This window comes from Brachionichthys hirsutus, chromosome 23, assembly GCF_040956055.1.
Source record: "Brachionichthys hirsutus isolate HB-005 chromosome 23, CSIRO-AGI_Bhir_v1, whole genome shotgun sequence".
Classification (NCBI taxonomy): domain Eukaryota; kingdom Metazoa; phylum Chordata; class Actinopteri; order Lophiiformes; family Brachionichthyidae; genus Brachionichthys; species Brachionichthys hirsutus.
Window position 1 is genome coordinate 3,754,879 of NC_090919.1, and position 21,352 is coordinate 3,776,230.

The window sequence follows — 21,352 nt, forward strand, 5'->3', positions numbered from 1 at the left end:
GGTAAATTTTATGCATTCATTTATGGCATTATTTGTTTGGTTGTTACTGCTGATTTTTTTTTTTTTTTTTGCATCAGTTGATGAAGGAGAAACAGGGATGAGATGAGATGGCTTCATCTTTGACTTTTAGACATCCAAGATCATATGTTTTCATCTGCAGAATTCAAAGCTTTGTTCCCATCCTTCATTCGTGTCCTTCTCTCTTTCCTCCCTCCACCCTGTCTCCTCCTCTCAGCGGTGCAACAAACCAATCAAAGGACATGAAGCTGGTGTTTCGTCCAATCACGACGTCACGCCACCGCTGACTGGGGCCCGCAGGAGGATTTTTGACTAGTTGCACTGAGACCGACACAGAAAATGCTGTGAAAGCGTTGATTAACACGAGTGACTTGAACGTCGCATCAAGGGTGAAGGTGTCAGTTTGCATATATGGCTTCTGATCATGTAGGAAAAAGTTTCCTGGGAGAGGAGAAGGGCAGTAAAAAAAAAACTGTGATGATCACCACGTGTGTCTGCATGTGTGTTCCAGGTGAACTCTGTTGGAACTCTGTATAGAGAGGCTGGGAAGTGGCGACTCAGCAAAGCGGGGATGTGCAGACGCTTGTCTTGTCAGCCGCAGACGAGGGCAGATAATCTCATTTCCTCCTTCTCCTCCTCCCTGTTTATCTGTCTGAAGAGAGGAGAGAGAGGAGGAGGAGGAACAGAGTGATGAGTTTAAAAAAAAAGGGAGAAAGCAGGATGACTCCTCTTTGCTGATTTCTTTGTTTTTTTTAAGTCACGTTGAGATTTTTTGAAAAGAATATAGAGCTGAAAGATTAAATACAAGATTAGGATAATAAATTCTTAGATAAGACAAAAACATGAAAGTATAGGAGAAAAAAAATCACGGTCTATTATAATTTTGAGGAAAAAAGTCATAGTGTTGGAAAATATTACCAGCAACTAATAAAAATAGGAAAAAGGAGAGCGTAGTTTCTGAACCTGGCTGCTGCCCAGCAGGAAACTTTACTTCAATCAATTTGATGATTGAATGAATCTGTAAACATTAGATTAAAGCGTTTTGCTGGTTGTCTATAACTAGAGACTTGTCTTGTACTCTTATGTAATTACGACTCTTTCTATGTCAAATTAAAATAACAGAATAAAAGTGTAATTTACTTAATTCAGTAAATAATTCCCAGAGTGTTGAAGGGCTAGAAATAATCCAGTTGTAAATTTTCCATCAGAAAAGTTTCTTCTTCTTTGAAGTAAATCTCATTCTCATTTCATCATATTTATATCCCACAGCGTTTTTATCATGTCAACACAAACACCTGATGCGAGTACGTTTATGTTTGTCTTGTCGGTTAATCAGTTCAAGTGTTTACAGCGTTGTAGTCGGAATTATTCTGCAGCACCGTCTGTATATCTACATCCAAACATATCTGACAAGCACTGCAGTAAATCATTTGGTTCTTGAATTCCGTGTAAATAAAGTATGTCACTGTGTTTTCCCTGTGAATAAAAGGCCGGAGCGCCCCCTGGTGGTAGAACAAAAAATAGTGCGTTCAAATCCAACAGATGGCATCATGGAAATCCAGGAGATTATCCCTTCTGATCCTCATTGTGTGTGTGTGTGGGTGTGTGTGTGTGTTTGTGTGTGTGTGTGTGTGTGTGTGTGTGTGTGTGTGTGTGTCTCACACCCACATTATAATAGTGGGCACTCAGAGAGCATAGACCTCCGCCAAGCAGCTCGTTCCCCTCCTAATTGGATTTACACCGTCCACATGGTGATCTGGATCATCGTCAAAAGGTTCTAAATTGTTCCTGGTATCTTTATACACCAACCATGAAAAGTTAAAGTGAGTTGGAGTTGATGTGTGTTTTTAACTGATTTTTGAATCTTTAAATGAGGTTTTCAATGTTAAAAGTTAAAATTTAATTCCTAACCTCATTCTGGATCAGATCCAGAAGACATTTTTCATGATAGTGCATATTGGACTGTTTATGACTGTGATTTTTGGTGAGTGAATTGAATGTATATTTTACAAGACATTATTATTATATATTTTTTAAAGCCTCCATTATAAGTAAATGGTAAAATCCAGATTTTTTTTTATCCAGATGGGTATCCAGATCACTCTCAAAATTTAATGGGATTTAAATTAGACCAAGACCCATCTTCCGATTTAAAAAAAAAAATCAAGATCAATCCCGCAGTTTTTCCATAATCCTGCTAAGTGTGTAGCACCATTAAAAAAAAAAATCATAACAGTATCCGCAATCCAGATCCAATCCGGATTAAATTCTGTGATAAAATAGAGGTCCCCAAAATACATGACTGTGTCAAATTCCATAAACATGTCTATTAATTAAAATAAGAATTTAGGTACATGGATAAATGTGCACGATTTCGGTGTGACACTAGTTTAATCCAGGATTTTATGGTGGTTTAGCCAACAACACTATTTTCCCCGTGTCTCTCACAAGGTCAACACAAACAAGAAGCTTTTCCTGCTGGTTTCATGTCAAACTCTGTTTCCACTCATTATATTTCTTATTTCTTATATTTTTTTTAAACAGATTTCTGACTCCAGAGAAAATATCCATCATAAGCTCTTTTACAGGCTGAAATGGATCAATGGTTACTAAACACAAAAACAACACCGTGCTGTTTCCTAACGTGCAGATTGGGACAACTTGTTCCCAGTTCAATAAATAAACGGTCTGTTTAAATTGCATTGTCAACAGCAGCAGTGGCAGCAGCAGAGATGTGGCAACTGTGCTTGCCCTGAAATAACAGCCAGAGTCTGTGACAAGGGAACGCATGCTTCCCTTTGTGTTTCCTGCGTGTTTCAGCTTTGTTGGTTCTGCTCCTTTTGTTCCCAAGTACCGTACAATAGCACAGGGACTGTAGGGAGCCGTCTTAATCAGCAGGTGGCAGCTGAAGAGAGGAGATATTACTTTCTGAAAACCACTGACAATGTCAAAATACATTTTGAACTATTGCACAAAAATGAGGCTCCCTAATGTATCTTGCTCAGTCTGTGCATGTGTGTGTTTGTTTTTTCCATGCTGAAGTAGCATGTCTTGCATTTAAATGAAGGAATGTGCAGAATTTTCAGTCCGTAACCAAAAAGAGGAAGGTTCTGCATTTCAATCCAGTATATCCTGAGTGGGAAAGTTCTCCTCCCTCCTCCTTCATTTTGCAACCCATAAAAAAAGAGTTCACAAACTCCAAGTTATTCAGAGGTAATAAGTGTATTCCTACCAGGGAACGTTGAATTTATAGGAAATTAGAGGATGCATTTGGACAATATTTTTCATTTCCATAGTAACAAACAAACTCAAACTATTTTAAAGGTAGTCTGATGAAGCTTTGAAAACCATAAGCTGTTCAAATTAAAGGTTTTTTTTTTCCAACAAAGAAAAGCATCTGAGGCATTTTCATCCTCATATTTACTTATTTAAACAGTTTGAAGCGTATTTGATGCACGAATGAAGCACAATAAACTCTTCTGCGTGTCTCCAGTCATGACCAAAGTTTCGTTATAAAATACATTTGCGTCATTTGGACCATTATCTGGAAACTAATTTGTCTGTTCTGTGCTGCACCTGCGAAAGTGCCTTTAGACAAGTTCCTGTTATGATCTGTCGCTATATAAATACAAATGAATGGAACTGAATTGACACGCCAACGCATGCAAACTGCAATTTTCTTCTGGTATAGAACATGCAAAAAAAAAAAAGTATATGCGTGTACCGATAGTTTCCACTTTGGAGTATAAAAGCGTTCATATTAGAACTCGGTAAAGGTTGCCGTATGAAATCTTCACAAATCAATTAGTTTACTCTCCTGTATTGTTTGAATAGTTACTGAGTGACGCATGACAAAACGTCGCTTCGAGTTTAGGCAACGACGTGTGAAGAAAAACACTCATTTTGGTATTACGAAGAGTTTCAGGCGTGCAAAAGCAGAGGCTGAACATCAATGTTGAGTGTGACGCAAACAGGGTGAAGGTTTTTCAAGGGCATGTTCAGTTGTTCTCGCTCGTAGTGAGGTTGAAGGGCTTTGTGGGTCTCATTTGGTCACATATGCCAGAGAGAGGTTAGTTAGTAGAGCCCGGTCCTCCTTTGAAAAGCAGCTGATATTTCCCCTGGGAAGGGTCGGGTTGCCCGTCGGCTCGACTGGTAGCTGGCCGTCTTTATGCTGGAGATTGAAAGCCTGGTATTCTGGCAGTCACAGCGCTTCCTAGTTTTTCCATAACAAGAGGGTATAAAAGGGTGAGCGAGTGGAAGAGAGATAGACCGGTCGATGTAGGACAATATTTGAGAGTGTCGTTTTTCACTCGTTGTTCTAATGAAACTTCTAATCAGTGAAGTTCTGTAGCTTGAGAATTGGCATTAAGATAAAAAAAAAAAAAAAAATCATCTCCACATATATATATCACTGTGATGAACTGGCGGCTTGTCCAGGATGTGGCCCAGCCTCCTGCACGTAGACTGCTGGGATTGGCTCCGGCAGGACCCGTGACCCAGTTAGGGTCAAAAATGAATGAATATGTTTGTCTGCCTGTCTGGTATAAATTTAAAGCGATTAGACATGAGTGTTTGACGGCGGTGAGACAGATTCAGAGGCAGACAGGTGGTCCCACAGAACTCCACTCTCTGCATGGCACAAGTTGAACGAATGGTGCTATTCCCACTGTGACGTGTAGTAGAGGCACGGAAAGCCGGGCGTGGCATTCTCAGATGCGTGGCAGAACACAGATACTTCCCAGAGGGGGGGGGGGGGGGGTGAGTCCCGTGGTGGTGGGGTGGGCGGTGGACACGGTAGATGGTATGGTTTAAACAAACACGGATTTCGATCTGAATTCGTCACCTGTACCTGTACTGTAAAGTCTGGTTTGGTTTTAGCCAGAGGATGCAGGCCATGTGAGGTCACCCTAAATGGCTTAACCCTGACTGACACTGTTTGGCACGCACCCAAAGTCACCAGTATAGTTCTCACACGACTACAGCGGCAATGTGTTTTAAGCTTCAGGCACTGCAGGCAGGCAAGAGGGCTAAGATTTGGGGAGCTGTTACTCTTAATGTTTGGGTTAAGGGTCTAAAAGAAGCATTGGAGGCATCTTTGTCCGCTGTTGACAAAGCGAGAAAGGGAGGGAGTTTAATAGACTCATGATAGTATTAGGGCACAGGATATAGTATAAAGAAAAGAGCATTCATTCATTAAAAAAAAAATCAACATTACATTTTAATCCTATTTTTTATCCTATAACCTATTTTTTATCTGCCAACCATGGTAGCCTCTTATTTTGCAGAATTAGGATTACAAGATGTAAAACCTTACAAAAATAATACTTTGTTTGAAATTAAGATACTATCAAATTAGGTATTGAAATAAAAATGCTTGCATTCAACATTTACATTAAGACTAACTTTTAAAAGAAAAAGGACACTCATTTATGTCATTATTTCAATCTTTATGCAATCTTATACAATTTGTAACATTGGGGTATTTGAATTGGGTTAAATATTTTGGACATTTGCTGTTAGAATAAACTTCCTAAAGACTTAAAAAAAGGAAAAACTGAAATATACAAGCAAATACTAGACTAGAATGTGCTCACAGCGACAGCGAGAAGACTCTCGGTGCCTCTTCAGCTCGGCTACAGATCTAGGATCAGCGACTGGAGCCGGTAACAGTTGACAAACAGTTGTCGGGAAAACCTAACAACAGACTCAGGTTAAGTCTTACAAAGTCACCGCCTCCATTTTCACTTCGTCAAAAGTCTCTGCGACATGATTGGTCAGAGCTATTGACGTCAGGCACTAATAACTTTCACCGATTTGCTCATGTTCCCGTTCGAGGAGTGTCAGTCACAATTAGAGAGCCAATCAGCAACCGCATATCAGTCTTTGCTCCTCCTCTTTGTGGGTGACGCGGAGGGTCATGTGTTGTTTGTGCTTTGGCCCGTAGAGATGTGTACAGAGAGGGGAAGGGGATTGCTAACTGAGCTAGCCGCATCCTCCCGATTATAGAAACACGGGCCGAACGTGGTCACGTTGGACTCCATTTCGTGAAGAAAAAAAAAAAAATGCTCGCATTGGAATACCAGCCTTGCCGCTAAGAGCGCGAAGGGACTTTACGGAATAACAACGCTGCGTTCTGGAGGATTGCGAGTCAACATTAGCTAGCCTAGCCTAGCCGGGGACTCGGGAGCTCCGTCTCCCAAACACAAGAATGGGGTCTAGCTCCTCCAGGATTAGCCTGCTAGTGAAGTGACCTTTGATTGCAATTTATCTGATGGCAAATTTTACCAACTCCCAGGAAGGCAAGGCGGCGATGCTGATGGTGGAGACGCAGCAGAAGGACGTCAGGACCAAACCTGCGGCCGCGAACGGAGACGGCTCGGTCGGGGAACCCCCTTCCCCGTTAATTAACGCCGGCGGAGGAGGAGACGGCTCTCGCGTCCACCAGCATTTACCGCCGCCGAACCACCACCTCCACACTCAACACCCACCGAAGGATCAGCAGCAGCACCGGCACTACCAGCAGCACCTTCCCGCAGAGAGCATAGCAGAGTCCCCGGCCGGGAAAGCCTCATCCTCGGCGCCCAGTCAGGTACGCGCCGCCGAGGACCCCGCCGCCCCCGCCGCCGCTGCTAGCCGAGGCGGCCATGTCTACGCTGCCGTGAACGTAGCCGACGCGTCGGACGCCGTGGACGATATTCGAAAGTGTGGCTACTTGAGAAAGCAAAAACACGGACACAAGAGGTTCTTCGTGCTTCGGGCTGCGAGCCGCGTCGGGCCGAGCCGCCTGGAGTACTACGACAGCGAGAAGAAGTTCAGGAGCGGCCTGCGCGCCGCTGCCGCTAGCGGCGGAGGAGGAGGAGGCGGCGGCGCGGTCGCCGCCCTCTCCCCCCCTAAAAGGGTCATTTACCTCCACCAGTGCTTCACCGTAAACAAAAGGGCGGATTCCAAAAACAAACACCTCATCGCCATCTACACCAAGGACGAGTACTTCGCCATCGTGGCCGAGAGCGAGCAGGAGCAGGAGGACTGGTACGTGGCGGTGAGCGAGCTGATGAGCGAGGGCAAGAAGGGGCGCCCGGACTCGGACGACGTGGACGACGGCTACGGCACGGTCACCCCCGGCACGGTGTTCAAAGAGGTGTGGCAGGTGACCGTGAAACCCAAAGGCCTGGGCCAGAACAAGAACCTCACGGGCGTCTACCGCCTGTGCCTCTCCGCCAAAACCGTCCACCTGGTCAAGCTGAACTCGGAGACGCCGTGCGTCAACCTGCAGCTGATGAACATCCGGCGCTGCGGCCACTCGGAGAGCTTCTTCTTCATCGAGGTGGGCCGCTCGTCCTCCATCGGGCCCGGGGAGATCTGGATGCAGGCGGACGACTCGGTCGTGGCCCAGAGCATGCACGAGACCATCCTGGAGACCATGAAGGCCCTGAAGGCGTTCGTGGAGTTCCGCCCCCGGAGCAAGAGCCAGTCGTCGGGCTCCAACCCCATGCCCTTCATCACGACCCGGCGCCACCTGGGCAACCTGCCGCCGAGCCAGACCGGGCTGCAGCGGCGGTCGCGGACCGAGTCGGTCGTCGGCACGCCGCCCACGAGCAAGAGCTCCGGCGCGAGCGGCTATCGCTTCCGGACGTCCAGCGAGGGCGAGGGGACGATGAACCGGCCGTTTCGCTCGGCCACGGGGAGCCTGGTCCACCTGAACTCGGCGCGTTTCCACCACGGTCGCCAGGAAGTAGACGGCGCCGGCGGGGGTTGCGTCGCCACGGGGAACGCCGGCACGAGCACCGGCTGCGGCCGCTACGCCCGAGCCGTCCCCGGGTCGTCGTCGTCGTCGTCGTCCGCCTGCCACGCCCGCTCCGCCTCGCTGCCCGTGTCCCACTTTAACGCCGCCACCAGCCCGGTGAGCGTCTCCTCCAGCAGCGGCCACGGCTCGGTGTCGGACACGCTCACCCGCCCGTCGAGCGCCTCCATATGCGGCTCGCCGTCTGACGGCGGCTTCAACTCTTCGGACGAGTACGGCTCCAGCCCGGGGGACTTCAGGTACTTCCGGGTGCGGAGCAACACGCCGGACTCCCTGGGGAACACGCCGCCAATCAGAGAGGAGCACTGCCTGAGCGATTACATGGCTATGAGCTGGCACCGGGAGGTCTTCTGCGCCGGCGGGGGCTCCGGGAACAACAGCGGCGGCGACACGCCGCGGGACGAGAGCGCGGCGGCGGCGGCGGAGGACGAGCGATCGTCTTCGTCGTCGTCGTCGCTGCGCAGGAGGACGCGCTCTTCCTCCAGACCGGCCGGCGGCGGCGGCGGCGGCGCGACCGGCGGCTCTGGAGTGACCGTTTACCAGAAAATGACCCAGACCAATTTCTCCTTGGAGGAGGGCTCAGACATCGCGCTGCCGTTTGGCGGCGGACTGCGCCGTGGCGGGCCGTCTTCGTCTTCTTCCTCGCTCCGCTCTGATTACAGCTCCTGCTCCGAGCACAGCCAGCAGAGTCGCCCCCCCACGCTCTCCCGGGCGGAGGCCGCCGGCGAACGCCAGCCGCCCCCCGCCAGGGAAGACGGCGGCTACGTGCCGATGATGTGCGGCGTGGCGGCGCCGCCGCGGGACGCTCCTCCAGACTACATGCCTATGCAACCCAGTTCTTACCCCCACCCCGTATCCCACTCGCCCCAGTTCCAGAGTCCGGCTTTAGCTCGCCGTTCAGCGCAGCATCACCCCCAGCTTCATTTCCAGTCCGCCACAGACGCCCACGGCTACATGATGATGCTACCAGGGGGGGGCGGCGGCGGCGGCGGCTCCCCTTCCCCGGGGCAGGCTTCCCCTCACAGCATCGTTGCCGCTAGCGGGAATGACAGCATAGCAGAGAGACCAGAAAATGGAGACTATATGGACATGTCTTACAGCAGCAGTGGGGGGGGGCAGCGGTCAACCGAAGCGGGCAGCGGCTATCACCCCCCCGGAACACCCGACGGTACCTCAAAGTCTTACAGCCCCTACTTTTCCCTCCCTCGATCCTACAAGGCCCCGACCGGAGAGCGGGACGAGAAGGAGTACGGCGAGTACGTTCCCATGAGCTCTCCCGCCAAGCTGGCGTGTTCATCGGCCGCCACGGCGGCGCCGGAGAAGAGGAGCGGGGGAGGCGGCAGCGCCGCCACGCCCTCCCACCCACCTCCGCCTTACGGAGCTCGCCACACGACGGCGGCGAGGCCCAACCGGCTTCCCCTGGGCAGGAAGAGTTCCCACGGCCCGCCGCGGGTTGGCGAGCCCCCCGCGGCGTCCGCCTCAGCCCCCGCCTCCGAAGCGCCCTCCAGCCCCGGGGAGTACATCAACATTGAGTTTGGCGAGCACTACCCCCACCAGCAACAGCCCCCTGCGTACCCCGTCTCGGCCCGAGACGAAGCGCCTTCCCTGGGACGCAGCGACCTTCACCCCTCCCCTCCCCAGCCTCAAGGTCATCAGGATTACATGAGTGTGGAGGTCGGGGTGAAGAACCGGTCGCCCAGACCCAGCCTCGTCGCCCCCTGGAACCCGCCCAGCTACATCCGACCCCTGGCCAGCAACACGGGGTGTCTGGCCTCCCCCGGAGACCCCGCCGGAGGTCATTGGAGGTCAGTTGGGGACGATTACACCGACGCGACCTTTAACCTCAGCAGGGGCGACAGGACGAGCCCCACGGCCATGCTGCAGCACCTCTGCATCGTCGAGGGGCGTTACGGCCACCCGGCCTCCGCGGCCATTTCTCCTCCTCTTCCTCCCCCGAGCCCGGGCGGGACGCCGACGCAGCGGCCGGAGCCCAAAGTGGTTCGAGCGGACCCCCAAGGCCGGAGGAGACACAGCTCCGAGACGTTCTCGTCCACGTCCTCCTCCAATTCAACTCCCTCAGGAGGAGGAGGAGGAGGAGGAGGACCTGGCTCCTCTTCTTCGGCCTCCAACGGTCCTTCCCTGCCCGAGGGTCAGACCTCCAGGTGGGCCAGCTCGGCGTCTTTTGACAGCATGTGGGTTTCGATGGAGGGTCTCGGGGACTCGTCGGCGCATCACGCCCCGGTGAGATCAGCGGATATGGGCACGACATCCTCTTCCTCCTCCTCCTCCTCCTCAGCAGGCAGAATGTGCAGAAACATGTCTGTCGGCTACCAGAATGGCCTGAATTATATTGCCTTGGAGCTGAGGGAGGACGGGAGCAACACGGGCGCCGTGACCTCGGGAGGCAGCGGCAGCAATGGGAGCTTGGCGGCGGCGGCGGCGGCGGGTACGGGCCCCCTGCTGGAGAACGGCGCCTACGCCAGGATAGACTTCACCAAATCGGACGGCGTCGCCACAACAACCAAGGGTGAGCGTGACTTTTGTTTGTCTCGTCCGAGTCGTCCGAGAATCGTAACTCTTTTATTGATTTGCCACAGCTGGAGTGGAAAAACACGCACACACACACACACACGCACAGCGTCTTTTCCTGTGTGTGAGAAAAGCAAACGTGTGTGATCTTTTTTTTTTTTTTTTTTTCCTCCTTCGCTGAATTCTAAATTTACGCCGAGCCGTTTATCTATTATTAGCCGCTTTCTCCCGTCCTCCTGTAGTGAATCTATTTCGGATCACCTCTGTGATCCTGACGGAGGCTGCGTTCAGGCGCGCTTCGAGCAGCCCGACGGCGTTCGAAAGCATCCGAATTCTGAGCTAAATAAAACGGCGCCGGCGCAGGAAGTGGCGCCGGTTCCCGCGGCTCAGCTTGATGCGTGCGAGTCGACTGGCGAGACGATCATCTCCGCTGAATGAACTGGGGTTTACCTGAGGTCACAGTGGGGGGGGCTGAATCGACCCCCGAAAGAAGGCCTTGACTTCCTGTTGTTTGCAGCTGGGGGGGGAGGGGGTGGGGTTTCTGTGCCGGTCTGTGCACGTGCTGCTGTTTTCTTTGTGTCAGGATGCGCACGGATGTGTGGGTGTGTGCAGGCTTTTTGTCTGCCGTTAGACTGTCAGTCCAGACATGGGAAAATATACATGCGGGGGGGGGGGGGGGGGGGGCAAACAGGAGGGGGCCGTTGGTATGATTAGCAAAACACATGAAAGACCTTTGTTTTTGCATTTTAGAGCAACAATAATTATCCGATCATTCAGTTTCTGACGTGTCAACTCAAAAAGTGTGTGTGTGCGTGTGTGTGTGTGTGTGGCGTGTGTGTGTGTGTGTGCGTGTGTGTGCGTGTGTGTGTGTACGCATGGGCTAGGGTTAGCTTTACAACCCAGAGTCGGGAGGAAGGGAAAAAGGATGTTTTTGTGTGTGCGTGAAAATGAATCTGGGTACTCGTGCTGAGCCTGCGTGCACGTGTGTGAGTCTTAAGTCTACGGCACGCACACTCAAGAATCACACGCACACACACACACACACACAGATCCTATTGTGTGTGGTTGTCCGTCTGTTTGTGTTCGTTAACAGCAGGTTCATTAAATATATGTGTGTGTTGACACAGTTCAAGGTAGCACTCAGAAATGTTAAAGCCTGCCTACATGCGCACACACACGCACACACACACACACTGATCAGTCGGTGTGTTTTCTATGCCCTGCGTCTTGGTAGGGGTGTGTTTGTGTGCGTTGAGTCACGGCTGGCAGCCTTTGATGTGGCGAGGCGGCGTGTCAAGGCACACAGCAGGGCTGAGAAGGAAACGCATCATCATCCCTCCGGAATGCGCGCTGAGCTGATAGGAACACACCTGGAGACGGGGGGGGGGGTCAGAGGTCAGCTCTCCGTCCAGCTGTTGTCTGATGTCACACATCAGGCCTCCTGGAAGCGGAAGTAGGTGGGGCAGTAAAGTTCCGTAGTTTACGTTAGCAAAGGGTCGCCTCAGCGATGAGGTAGAGGGAGGTAAACCTATCCGTTACCCCCCCCCCCCCCCCCCGGATACGAGGTGCTACGAGGCTGCCCTTTCCTCTCACTCGACTATAATTACAGGTCTATTTGCAGACCGACATGATTTTATGGGCCGTAACAGGACCCCCCCTAACCCTAACCCCCCCCCCCCCGGCTGTGTGAATGTGTGCTGTATGTAGAACTCGCTCGCTTTCTTCCTTAAATAGCCACATGCTCACAGATGTTAGAATTATTAACCATCACGCACACGCCCACAAAACGAATCTGCAGCCATTTTGATCATTTGAGATCTTTTTATCATTTCATTATTTGTCTCACACAGGAAGTGGATCCATTTGTAGTTTTATTTTTTTTTAAGGCCATATTGAGCTGTTGTTTTGGTCCGAAGTCAAAGACGATGTGTTTTTTCCGATCGGCAGAAAGCGCAGCTGAAGCTACTTAACAGGGAGTTGAAGCCACAGGCACCGGCCTGGGCCTCACCAGACCCAGCGAGGTCTTCCTCAGGAGGAAATGTGTGTCATCGGTAATAAACGAACCCAAACGCTCTCCCAGGTGGTCCCGAGGATTTACTCGCCGAGACGCCGGCTTTTTCTTTTCTTCGTGCGTCTCTTAATGATAAAGCAGGGCTTTACTGGAATGCTTCTGTGGGACGACTTTAATAGACAAAGTCGGAACGCGAGTGTGGACACGCAAGCGAACGCCGCGGCTCCCGGTGACCTTTTTCTGACGTTCCATTGAAGCTGCAGCACATTTAACGTTCTTCCTGCTCCACTGGCAGCCTTGAGATGATGTTAAAGCCATAAAATGCTTTCAATTTAGTTTTAATATTTTGCTTAATTCATAAAGACATGCCTTAAAACCCTTTATTGCTGGACGGGTATATAATTTTTTTTTTTGCATAGTCCTGCCAACAAACATATTTTATTTCTTTATTTGATGACAAAATAAAACATAAGTGGAAAAGATGACCCCCCCCGCCTGTTATGTGGTTCTAATCCAGATGTGGAAGGAGCGTTAGCACTAGCTGCGGCTAACGCAGGTGTTATGGAACAGAGTGTTGATAACCAGATTTTGTGGCGTGTGTGTGCGTGTGCGTGTGTGTGTGTGTGTGTTAACCGAGGTTAGCTGAGGGCAGCCAGCCTCGTGTCCTCCGAGTTGTTTTTATAGATGTCCTCCTTCTCTCTCTCTCTCTCTCTCTGTTTTCACTCTTCTGTGTTTTTCCGACCACCTGTTCTCATGAACATTTCAATTTGCAGGTTTAAAAATAAATAAATAAATTGGTGGAAAACCTGTTAAATGAATCATGAAGCGCTCGAGGCTGAAACGTCCACCAATCAGCCGGTCCGTGTTTACCGGCATGTCCGGTTCCACCGGCCGCTCTCTTAGCCGCTCTGTCCATCGCGCTCAATCCTACAAGTTCATGTTTGATTTAGTCGTCGTAGTCTCATTAAACGGAAGGAATGAGAATGTGAGAAAAAAAATTCAAGTAACCCTACTACGTTTTATTCTGAAGAGGAAGACAGGAAGTGCTGCTCTTCCTCGCTTCGGTTGGACCAGGTTGAGTGCGTTGCACCACGATTGTGTGATTTCTCTCCGTCCCTCCATCCCAGCGGCTAACAAACGGGGGGGGGGTAGCATTCCAGCAGTGCCTCCCGTTAAAGCATCTGTATTGTGGCGCGCTGCTGGCATTGTTGTCCCAGACAAAGCCTCACTCTTAGTGGAATAACCCAGCTGGATGGCGGCCATCGCCCGGGGTCATTGGGGTGGGGTGGGGGGGGGGGGGGGGGAACGCTGGGGAAACAAAACGACGTGTGCGCCTAACTCGCAAGCCCTCATTACCAGACACATGGATTGTTTCCATCAAACCCCAGCTTGGTAAAAGGTGTGTGTGTGTGTGTGTGTGTGTGTGCGTGCACTACAGTCGAATAATTCATCTAGCAGCACGGTTATTGGCTGCATCTCCGAAGTCTAAACACTTACTGACCCCCCCCCCCCCCTCTCTCGCGTGCAGCTGTGTTTAGAGTCAGATTCCAGTCCTCAGAATGTCCAAAAACAGCTAATACTGCGCCCTCTGAAACCGCCGGCAGCGAGCCCCGCCGCATTCCACGCGAGGGTCGCGTCGGGGAAACCCCGTTTTTTTCTGTGTGCATGTTCTCATGTTGTCTGTGAGATTTGAGGTAATGGTGAAAACGCTCGCCTTTATCGCCGGCGATCGTTAATCCGGCTGCCCGTACTTTTCCACTGTCGCGGATGTGCGTGAGAATAAAGGCGGAGCATCACTTCCTTCACGCTAGGAAGTTATTTCCTCATTGTCTTCAGGTTATTTTATATCTGTGTGTCGTGTTTCTGACTGCCCAACTAATAATCTGTCTTCTTCTCTCTCAGATTAAACGACAGGATGATGAAGGTCCACCCTCCTCCTCCTCCTCTTCCTCCTCCATCTCTGTGCTTTGGGACACTTGACTCTGCCTGTGACCAATGGATGCTGCCAGTGTGTGCTGCCCCCCCCCCCCCCCTTCGTGGCTCACAGACAGCAGTCGGTGAACTCTGAGGGGGGGCGTCAGCAGAACCTTTGTCTTCTTATCAGGTGGTTCTGCTTCTCCTTTATGGTATTAAAAAGGGACGCTGGAACACTAACAAGGCATTAAAGTACAGACTTGGAAACTTTCCTGTTGGATTTTTTTGTTTTATTTTATTATTATTATTATTATTATTATTGTTGTTTTCTTTACCCTTAAATGGTACAAAATGGCCGATCTGTTTTCGCTTCCCAGTTGACCAGTGGCGTTGCATCGCTACCACGCTTGTTCCCATTATTTTCCGAGTCCGGTACGCCGCCCTTCCAGTTGCCGTTTTTGCATAGCGTTCCCTCCGGTTCCAAAAATGCAACTGGAGATACCGAGCTGCCGCTGGTTTGATTACCCAGTGTGACGGGAAACCTTAAACCCATTACTGTTTGTTTGGTTTTTTTGCATTTTGTAGCACATTGTTTGTTGCAAGGGGGTGTAAACCTCATTCCATTACGTTTCTTGTTTCGCTCTCGATAGCGAGACGGCACTGAACACGGCGGGAATACGAAACCAAACCACCGATCGAATGCTGGAAATGATCTGTGTTAAATCTGTCCTCTCTCCTTGTTCCTTTTTGCAGATATGTTCAAATCTGATTGTAGTGATTTAAAGGAGAAGTTCAACACTTTGGGACGCAATCTATTTAGCATTTTCTTTTTTCTTTTTTGGCAAAAAGAGTCAAGAAAATAGATTTTTACCAGCCTTGTGTGATTCGCATCATTTGGCATAAAGGGATGAAGGCGGCAGAAATTAATTAGCTTGCGTCACTGCGTCCAGAGATGGGAAGTTGGCCCTCATAAAGTGCGTTAATCATCACCTTGTCAATTATTAAACCTATAGAAGAACCCGTGTCGATAAATGAGAGGTCTTGTCACCCGTATTTCATTAAAATTCAATAATATTAGTTGTCACAAATTTAGGTTACCGTTAAGTGAATTGAGATAGCTAAACTAAGCTAAGCTAAGCTAGCCAGTGGTATAGAACTGGTCTCTAAGCTTCCAAATCCCAACAGTTTATGAGCATCTTTCCCAAACTTGTTGGAACTCCTCCTTTTAAGAAACAACCTCAAAGACGAACTTGCAGAGAGAGACTCAGCTGCTATATCCGGTGGATGGGAAATGTTTTACGGCACGTTTCTGCTTTTGTTTTCTGCTGTTTTAATGAAAGGGAAACGGGTGCTTTTTGTTTTTTGTTTTTTTTACATTCTCGGTCGTGCCTCGTACTAGAAGCAAAACACGGACGTTTCCAAAGAGATGCACAAAATGCGGGCATGTTCACGCAGACCAGAAATGAAAAGTCTTTAACTGCCCAACGATGCGAAAAGATGGTGGCCGACAAACCGTTGTTGGAGCTTCACAGGAAGGCGGCGTCGTAGCATCCTCTAGAAAAGAAACGCAAAATGGCTGAACAGCTAATCCAAGTCTCCAGAAGCCTCAAGACATTAAAACTGAAAAAAAAAAGTCTTTATTTTCAATTCTTTTTTTTGTAAGAGCTCGCAAAAAATTATTGAATCCTCCTCTTTCGGCTAAAACGGTATCACTCCGCCGGTCAGAGTTCTGTAAATTCCCGCTGGCTTGTGAAGAGAATTTGTGCCCGCTGCAGTCGGGGAAGTAAACCCACATCCAATGTGTTCCACCATTGCAGCTCAGTCAGCATCTCTCGGTGACATTCTGCGTATTAGTCACACACGCACACACACACACACACGTGCGTACTTCACACGCACATTATCAGCATGCCGAGGCGTTCGTCATTGGCTCTGAGGGACGTACAACAGGGGTTTCCAGCAACCTGAGCTCAAGCTGCAGGGGCAGCGCACTGGTCTTACTACACTGCTGCCGTTACCGTCTCGACTGATTTGGTAGAAAGTCAATGTGCTAAAACAGAGTGACAGGATTGCAACGTTTATTTTTTTTGTCATCTGATGTTGTCTTTGCCCCATTTGTGCAGTTTTTTTTTTCTTATCAGCCCACTCTGTCATTGTTGTCTTTAATGCGCTTGGATGGATGAAGGCCCGTCAATCTCACGCCGCTTTACGTGTAGGAAGGCCTCACTGTCGTTACACATCAGGGGATGCTGAGGTCTCTATAAATAATTGTTCATATTCTTGTTTCCACAGCAGCATGATGGGTTTTCTAAAATTGACTGATTACTTGATGCCCTCTGAACTCCAAACATCTGGTGCTAGAAAATGTGTTCAGGAGCTAAAGGAGAAATAACTGATGTGATTTATTCATTTATATTATTTCAATTTGTCAAAGATTAGCAGAAAAGATACAGATTTTGTTTAATTAAATGGAGCCCACAAGATCTTTAAATTATTTTTGTTTGAATGTGTTGCTATCTTTTTTCATCTTTTTGCAAAACGCAGGATTTTACGTTTACGTTTTTATTCTATTTTTGGGGCTCCATAATTTTCTTTTTTCAAACAGATTTTTGGAATCCCTGTTTTTATGATGCAATCTTCAAAGCAGATGCAGTCGTAAACCTTTTTTTTTAATGTTTAAACAAACTATATTTAATGTGAAGCTTTCAAATTCCACTTGAAAAAATGCCAGATGGGTGGAGTTGTAGTGCGTAAAGGTAATTCAGAGGTGAAACACCTTCAGTATTAAATGTATTAAAGACTATCATATTCTCCAAACCTCTCTAATCCTACCAAAGAGGTCGTTCCACTGTCTAATATTCACAACCTTCCACATCAACAATTGAAATCAGATTTGAAGTGAAAATTCCCCCAAAAACATTTAAAGATTTTAAGCCCGTTATGTGTCTTATCTGTACATTATGAATATAAGTAGAATTTGGCTGCAATGGCCCACAGCAAAGAAGTTTCTTTTTCTTTTTCTTTTTCTGTTTTTTTTTTTTTATTTAGAAAATATTTTGTGAATTTGCCACAGAGATGTGTTAGCGTTGAGTTTTTTTTTAAATGGAATGAGAAAAATGGTAGAGCTAGATTTTGGGTGATTTCAGAAGAATCCCCCATAACTTATTCAAAGCATTATTTTTTAACAAAAAAAAAAAAAAAAAAAAAAGATGTTCACATTGATGTTTGCCTTTATGTTAAATCTTTACACGGTATAATTCTTTGTCCGAATTAATTTACGCAGAATCTGTTTATTTCGGCAACAATTCAACCTCAATCCTGTCCTTGATTTTACTGACTGGTAATATATATCTATATAAATATATAATCCTCACAGAGAAGACTTAGGGTACTGCATCGTTATGCAAACCTCTGTTTCCTTTTTCCTCTAATATTTTGGTTTATTTTGTATTCTCGTTTACAGAGGGGAAGATAATTACCTTGGTTATTTCATTGTATTGGGGCGACCTTGTGTCTCTGAAAACAAAGCGATGCAAGGCTAGTATTTTTTTTAAGAGTACATAGGCATTTTGCAGTTATTTGTATAAAAAAAAATGGGTTGCAACCTCTGCCTAATGTTTATTTTTTGTAACTATATTACAGTTTATTTGCTGCTGTGTAGTACAGTTAAGAGTTGGAAATGCTGTCAATGGCAAACATGATGATGTTCCTGCTATCAAGACGCGGGTTTTTTTTTTTTGGTTTCATTTTTTTTAAAATCCTCCCAAAACATCAGAGAATTTTTTTTTCCTTATTATTTTTCCTCCCGGAGTTGGGCGAGGGAATCCGATCCCATCCCGCCCTGCTTACCTGTGTTCTTAGTTTCCAAGTTGAATGCTGTTGTTTTAGCTTTACAGGAAAGAGTAAAAAAAAAAAAAAACTGTGGAGGTGTGTATCCTTCGTATGTGCATTATTTTTCAGCGCCGTACGTCCTATATACGAAAAAGTAGAAAATGTTTTGTTTTTTTAAAAACACAACTGGTGGGAAATGGAAATCATCCTTCTGTAAATAAGGAAAACTCAAGTTGTTGCTTTTTTCATGTTGTGTCGGAGCCTCGGCAGATCCCCAGCCTTTTTTTTTTATTCTTCTCTTTCTCTTCTTTTCCCCCTGGAGGGAAAGGAGGGGGGGGTAGGAGGGGTATGCGAGGCGATTTGAGCATCGGCATAGTGTTTATATTTATCAGACTGTTTTTTGCTTTCGATAGAGCTATTGCAATAAAAATGTGTTCATGTACCTGCTGTTGTCTTGGCTGCTTTCCTCCTCCCCCCCCTGTGTGGTTTCTCATCATTGACATCTTCACAACTCCTTCGATTTTTTTAAGATGACCTTCCAACATGGAGGACAAATAACCATACTGACGTTTTAAAGGTCGCAGCGGCTGAGAGGAGTCTGTGGTCGAGGCAAAAGCAGCTCACCTTAGGGCCTGGGAGAACCTGAAGGGGGGACATAAACACTTGTGACCTGAAAACAAGTCTTTTTTCTCCCCCTTTTTTACTTGTTCACTCACTAAAGAACCACATGACACCTCTACAGGTTTAGACATTTCACTGGTTATAAACCTTTCCGTTGTGTCAGAGACGTGACGTCAGTAAAAAGATTTCTGTCGAGCACTTGCCATGAAATCTACTTTTAGATACGCTCCGAGATGATAAATGGCAAACGACCTCCTGACCTCTCCTCGCACGGCTGCAGAACGGAGGCGCTGGCGAACGTAGTGCCTGAAAAACTGACGTAACCGACATGCTCACTGCCCGCCGTCAACAATTCGTGTACTTGTAACCAAAGCAGAGGTTTTTATTTGCCGATTTCAGAATATTTATACCCGACATTTAAAAAAAAACAACTTTTTCTAAGTATGCAAAAACCTCTGAGGCAGACATGTTGGACTGCTCGGCCTTTGAGGAGGTTTGCAGTCTATAAGAGTCATTCTAGTTGTTGCTTTATTCCTGTCGTAAACGCTCGTCGCTGACTTTTATTGTTGCAGATTAAACACAATATTATTCCGACATGTAAGAAGATCCTGTTGCCCTAGGAACTGAGTAAACACATTTGTGTTGTCAGGAAACCGGCGTAGTGATGAAGATGATGTATGCTTTTTGAACCTTCATAAAGCTGCTGCGGGATGTCTCCGAGTGTCAACAAGAAAAAGGGGATTGTTTCCTGAAGCTCTTTGCTGCAGATGAGTGGTCTGATGACACACGGTGTTTATCCAGCTCAGCATCTCAAAGTCCAACTGTCAAAACAACCCCAAAGTTCGCTGGGTTCTCGAGAGGCAGTAAGCTGAGAGGAGACACAGGTGGCAGGGCTGTAAACCTTGTTCTCCTGGCCTCTGCTTGTTTGTCACTGTGGCGGCAAAAATAAAAAAAACAACAGACTCGTTCGTGTTTCTTTTTTTCTTCATCAGACATTTGTCACATCATTCTTGAATGATGGTGACACACCTCCCAAAATGATATACAATGGCACCTCCCTGTTTTGCACGTTTAGTCTGTATCTGTAAGCTTTTAGAATACATAGAAATGAATATAAAGACCTCCCACAAAAGGAACTCTGCGTTCGTCTTCGAATTTGACAGTTTGGAAAAAGTCTGGGCCGTTGCACAAATATGCACGACGACCCCTGAACCGGACACCAGAGCCGGGCCATCCTCGTGTTCAGGTCCGGAAGACTCCAAACCACAGAGTCGGATTGGCTTCAGACCTCGACACTGAGAACCTGGAGGTACACGCAGAGGTATGATGATGCGTGCACATGTGTGTGTGTATGTGTGTGTGTGTGGATGATGAGCCCGTGCACCTAGCGGGGGGGGGGGGGGGGGCTTTCAACAGCAACAGGGTTCCATTACTGATGGACGAACCATTGGGGATGTAGACTGGTGCTAGGGTTTCAAAACAACACAGCGTATGTGTGCTTGCGTATGTGTGCTTGCGTATGTGTGCTTGCGTGCGTGATGTGGGGCCCCAAGGCTTGGAGTCCACTCTGACGTGGATCTGACGTGCGCGGCTTTTCAACTATTAGCGCAGCAATTAGCATCTTCATCGGTATCCGGAATCCTTGGGATCCTTGGGATCCTTCCACCATCCCGTCTCACACACACATTAACAGATGGTACCCCTAATGAGCGAGGATGTAAGGGTTTCAAGCTGACCACACTTTGTATCTGCTCACCCAGCGAGAGGCCTGACCTCATTGGCGCTCGGAAAAAGAGCATCTGTCTTTTCGTCGGATCCCCTTCCTCCTTCTTGCATCCTGGAAAGTTTCCTATTTAGGTAGCGAGCTCGGGGGTTTTTCCAGGTATCCTCCGAAACAGATGCTAAAGAAGGAGATAGTGCGTAAAGGTCGGCGAAGCAACCTTGTGACGATAAGGTCATTGGGTCAGCTCCCCCGACGGGCTTGCTTTGCATTCGACAACTCACCAAGAGTATTAGCCAGAAAACAATCCCATTAGTTTCGCAGGATGTTGTATGTTTTTAACATTCATTATTACAGAAATAGGGGCGCCATTGGTGGCGTAGTGGGTAGCGCTGTACGTGTAAACAAAACAGGCATCTTCAAGATTGCGCAACTGAGGTGGCAAAGTGTGCTTGCTCTTCTCGTTTTCATTTCGGGTAATTTATTATCTGAACTTTTTACCGAATTTGTTTTTTAATATTACAATCTGCACAATAAGGCCGATAGCTTTCAGGGGCGTGTCAATGTGAAATGTGTGAATTCCACTGACATAAATGTATCTGCAGATGTAGATGATGCTCTTATCCTGCATGAGAGATTTACCGGTACCCGGATTGAGTGTATCTTTGGCAGGGCACAGGAACACCTACCGGTGATCTGTTTTCTTTTTTTTGGGGGGGGCGACCTCCCAGCCGGCTCCAGCAGAGAGATGTCATGCTGTGTGTTATTTGTGGCCTAAACCTACCTTTAATCAGCAAAGCCTGAGAAATGCACTCAGACAGCAGCAGCTCTAAACTGTTTAGACCAGAGCAGGGGTCCCCAAACTACGGCCCGCGGGCCGGATCCGGCCCATTTCCACATTTGGCCT

General features: G+C 48.0%; 1 protein-coding gene across 1 annotated transcript; it reads left to right on the plus strand.

The window, feature by feature from the left end:
* Positions 1–6,289: 6,289 nt before the first annotated feature.
* LOC137911449 (insulin receptor substrate 2-B) lies at positions 6,290–14,539 on the plus strand. Its single transcript, XM_068755822.1, has 2 exons — positions 6,290–10,346; positions 14,262–14,539. The coding sequence occupies exons 1-2, from the start codon at positions 6,290–6,292 to the stop codon at positions 14,264–14,266; spliced, it is 4,062 nt and encodes a 1,353-aa protein (XP_068611923.1). The 3' UTR covers positions 14,267–14,539.
* The last annotated feature ends 6,813 nt before the right edge of the window (positions 14,540–21,352 follow it).

Bases quoted from the DNA above. Each gene is read 5' to 3' on its own strand.
- LOC137911449 (XM_068755822.1), top strand. From the start codon at position 6,290: ATGGCAAATTTTACCAACTCCCAGGAAGGCAAGGCGGCGATGCTGATG.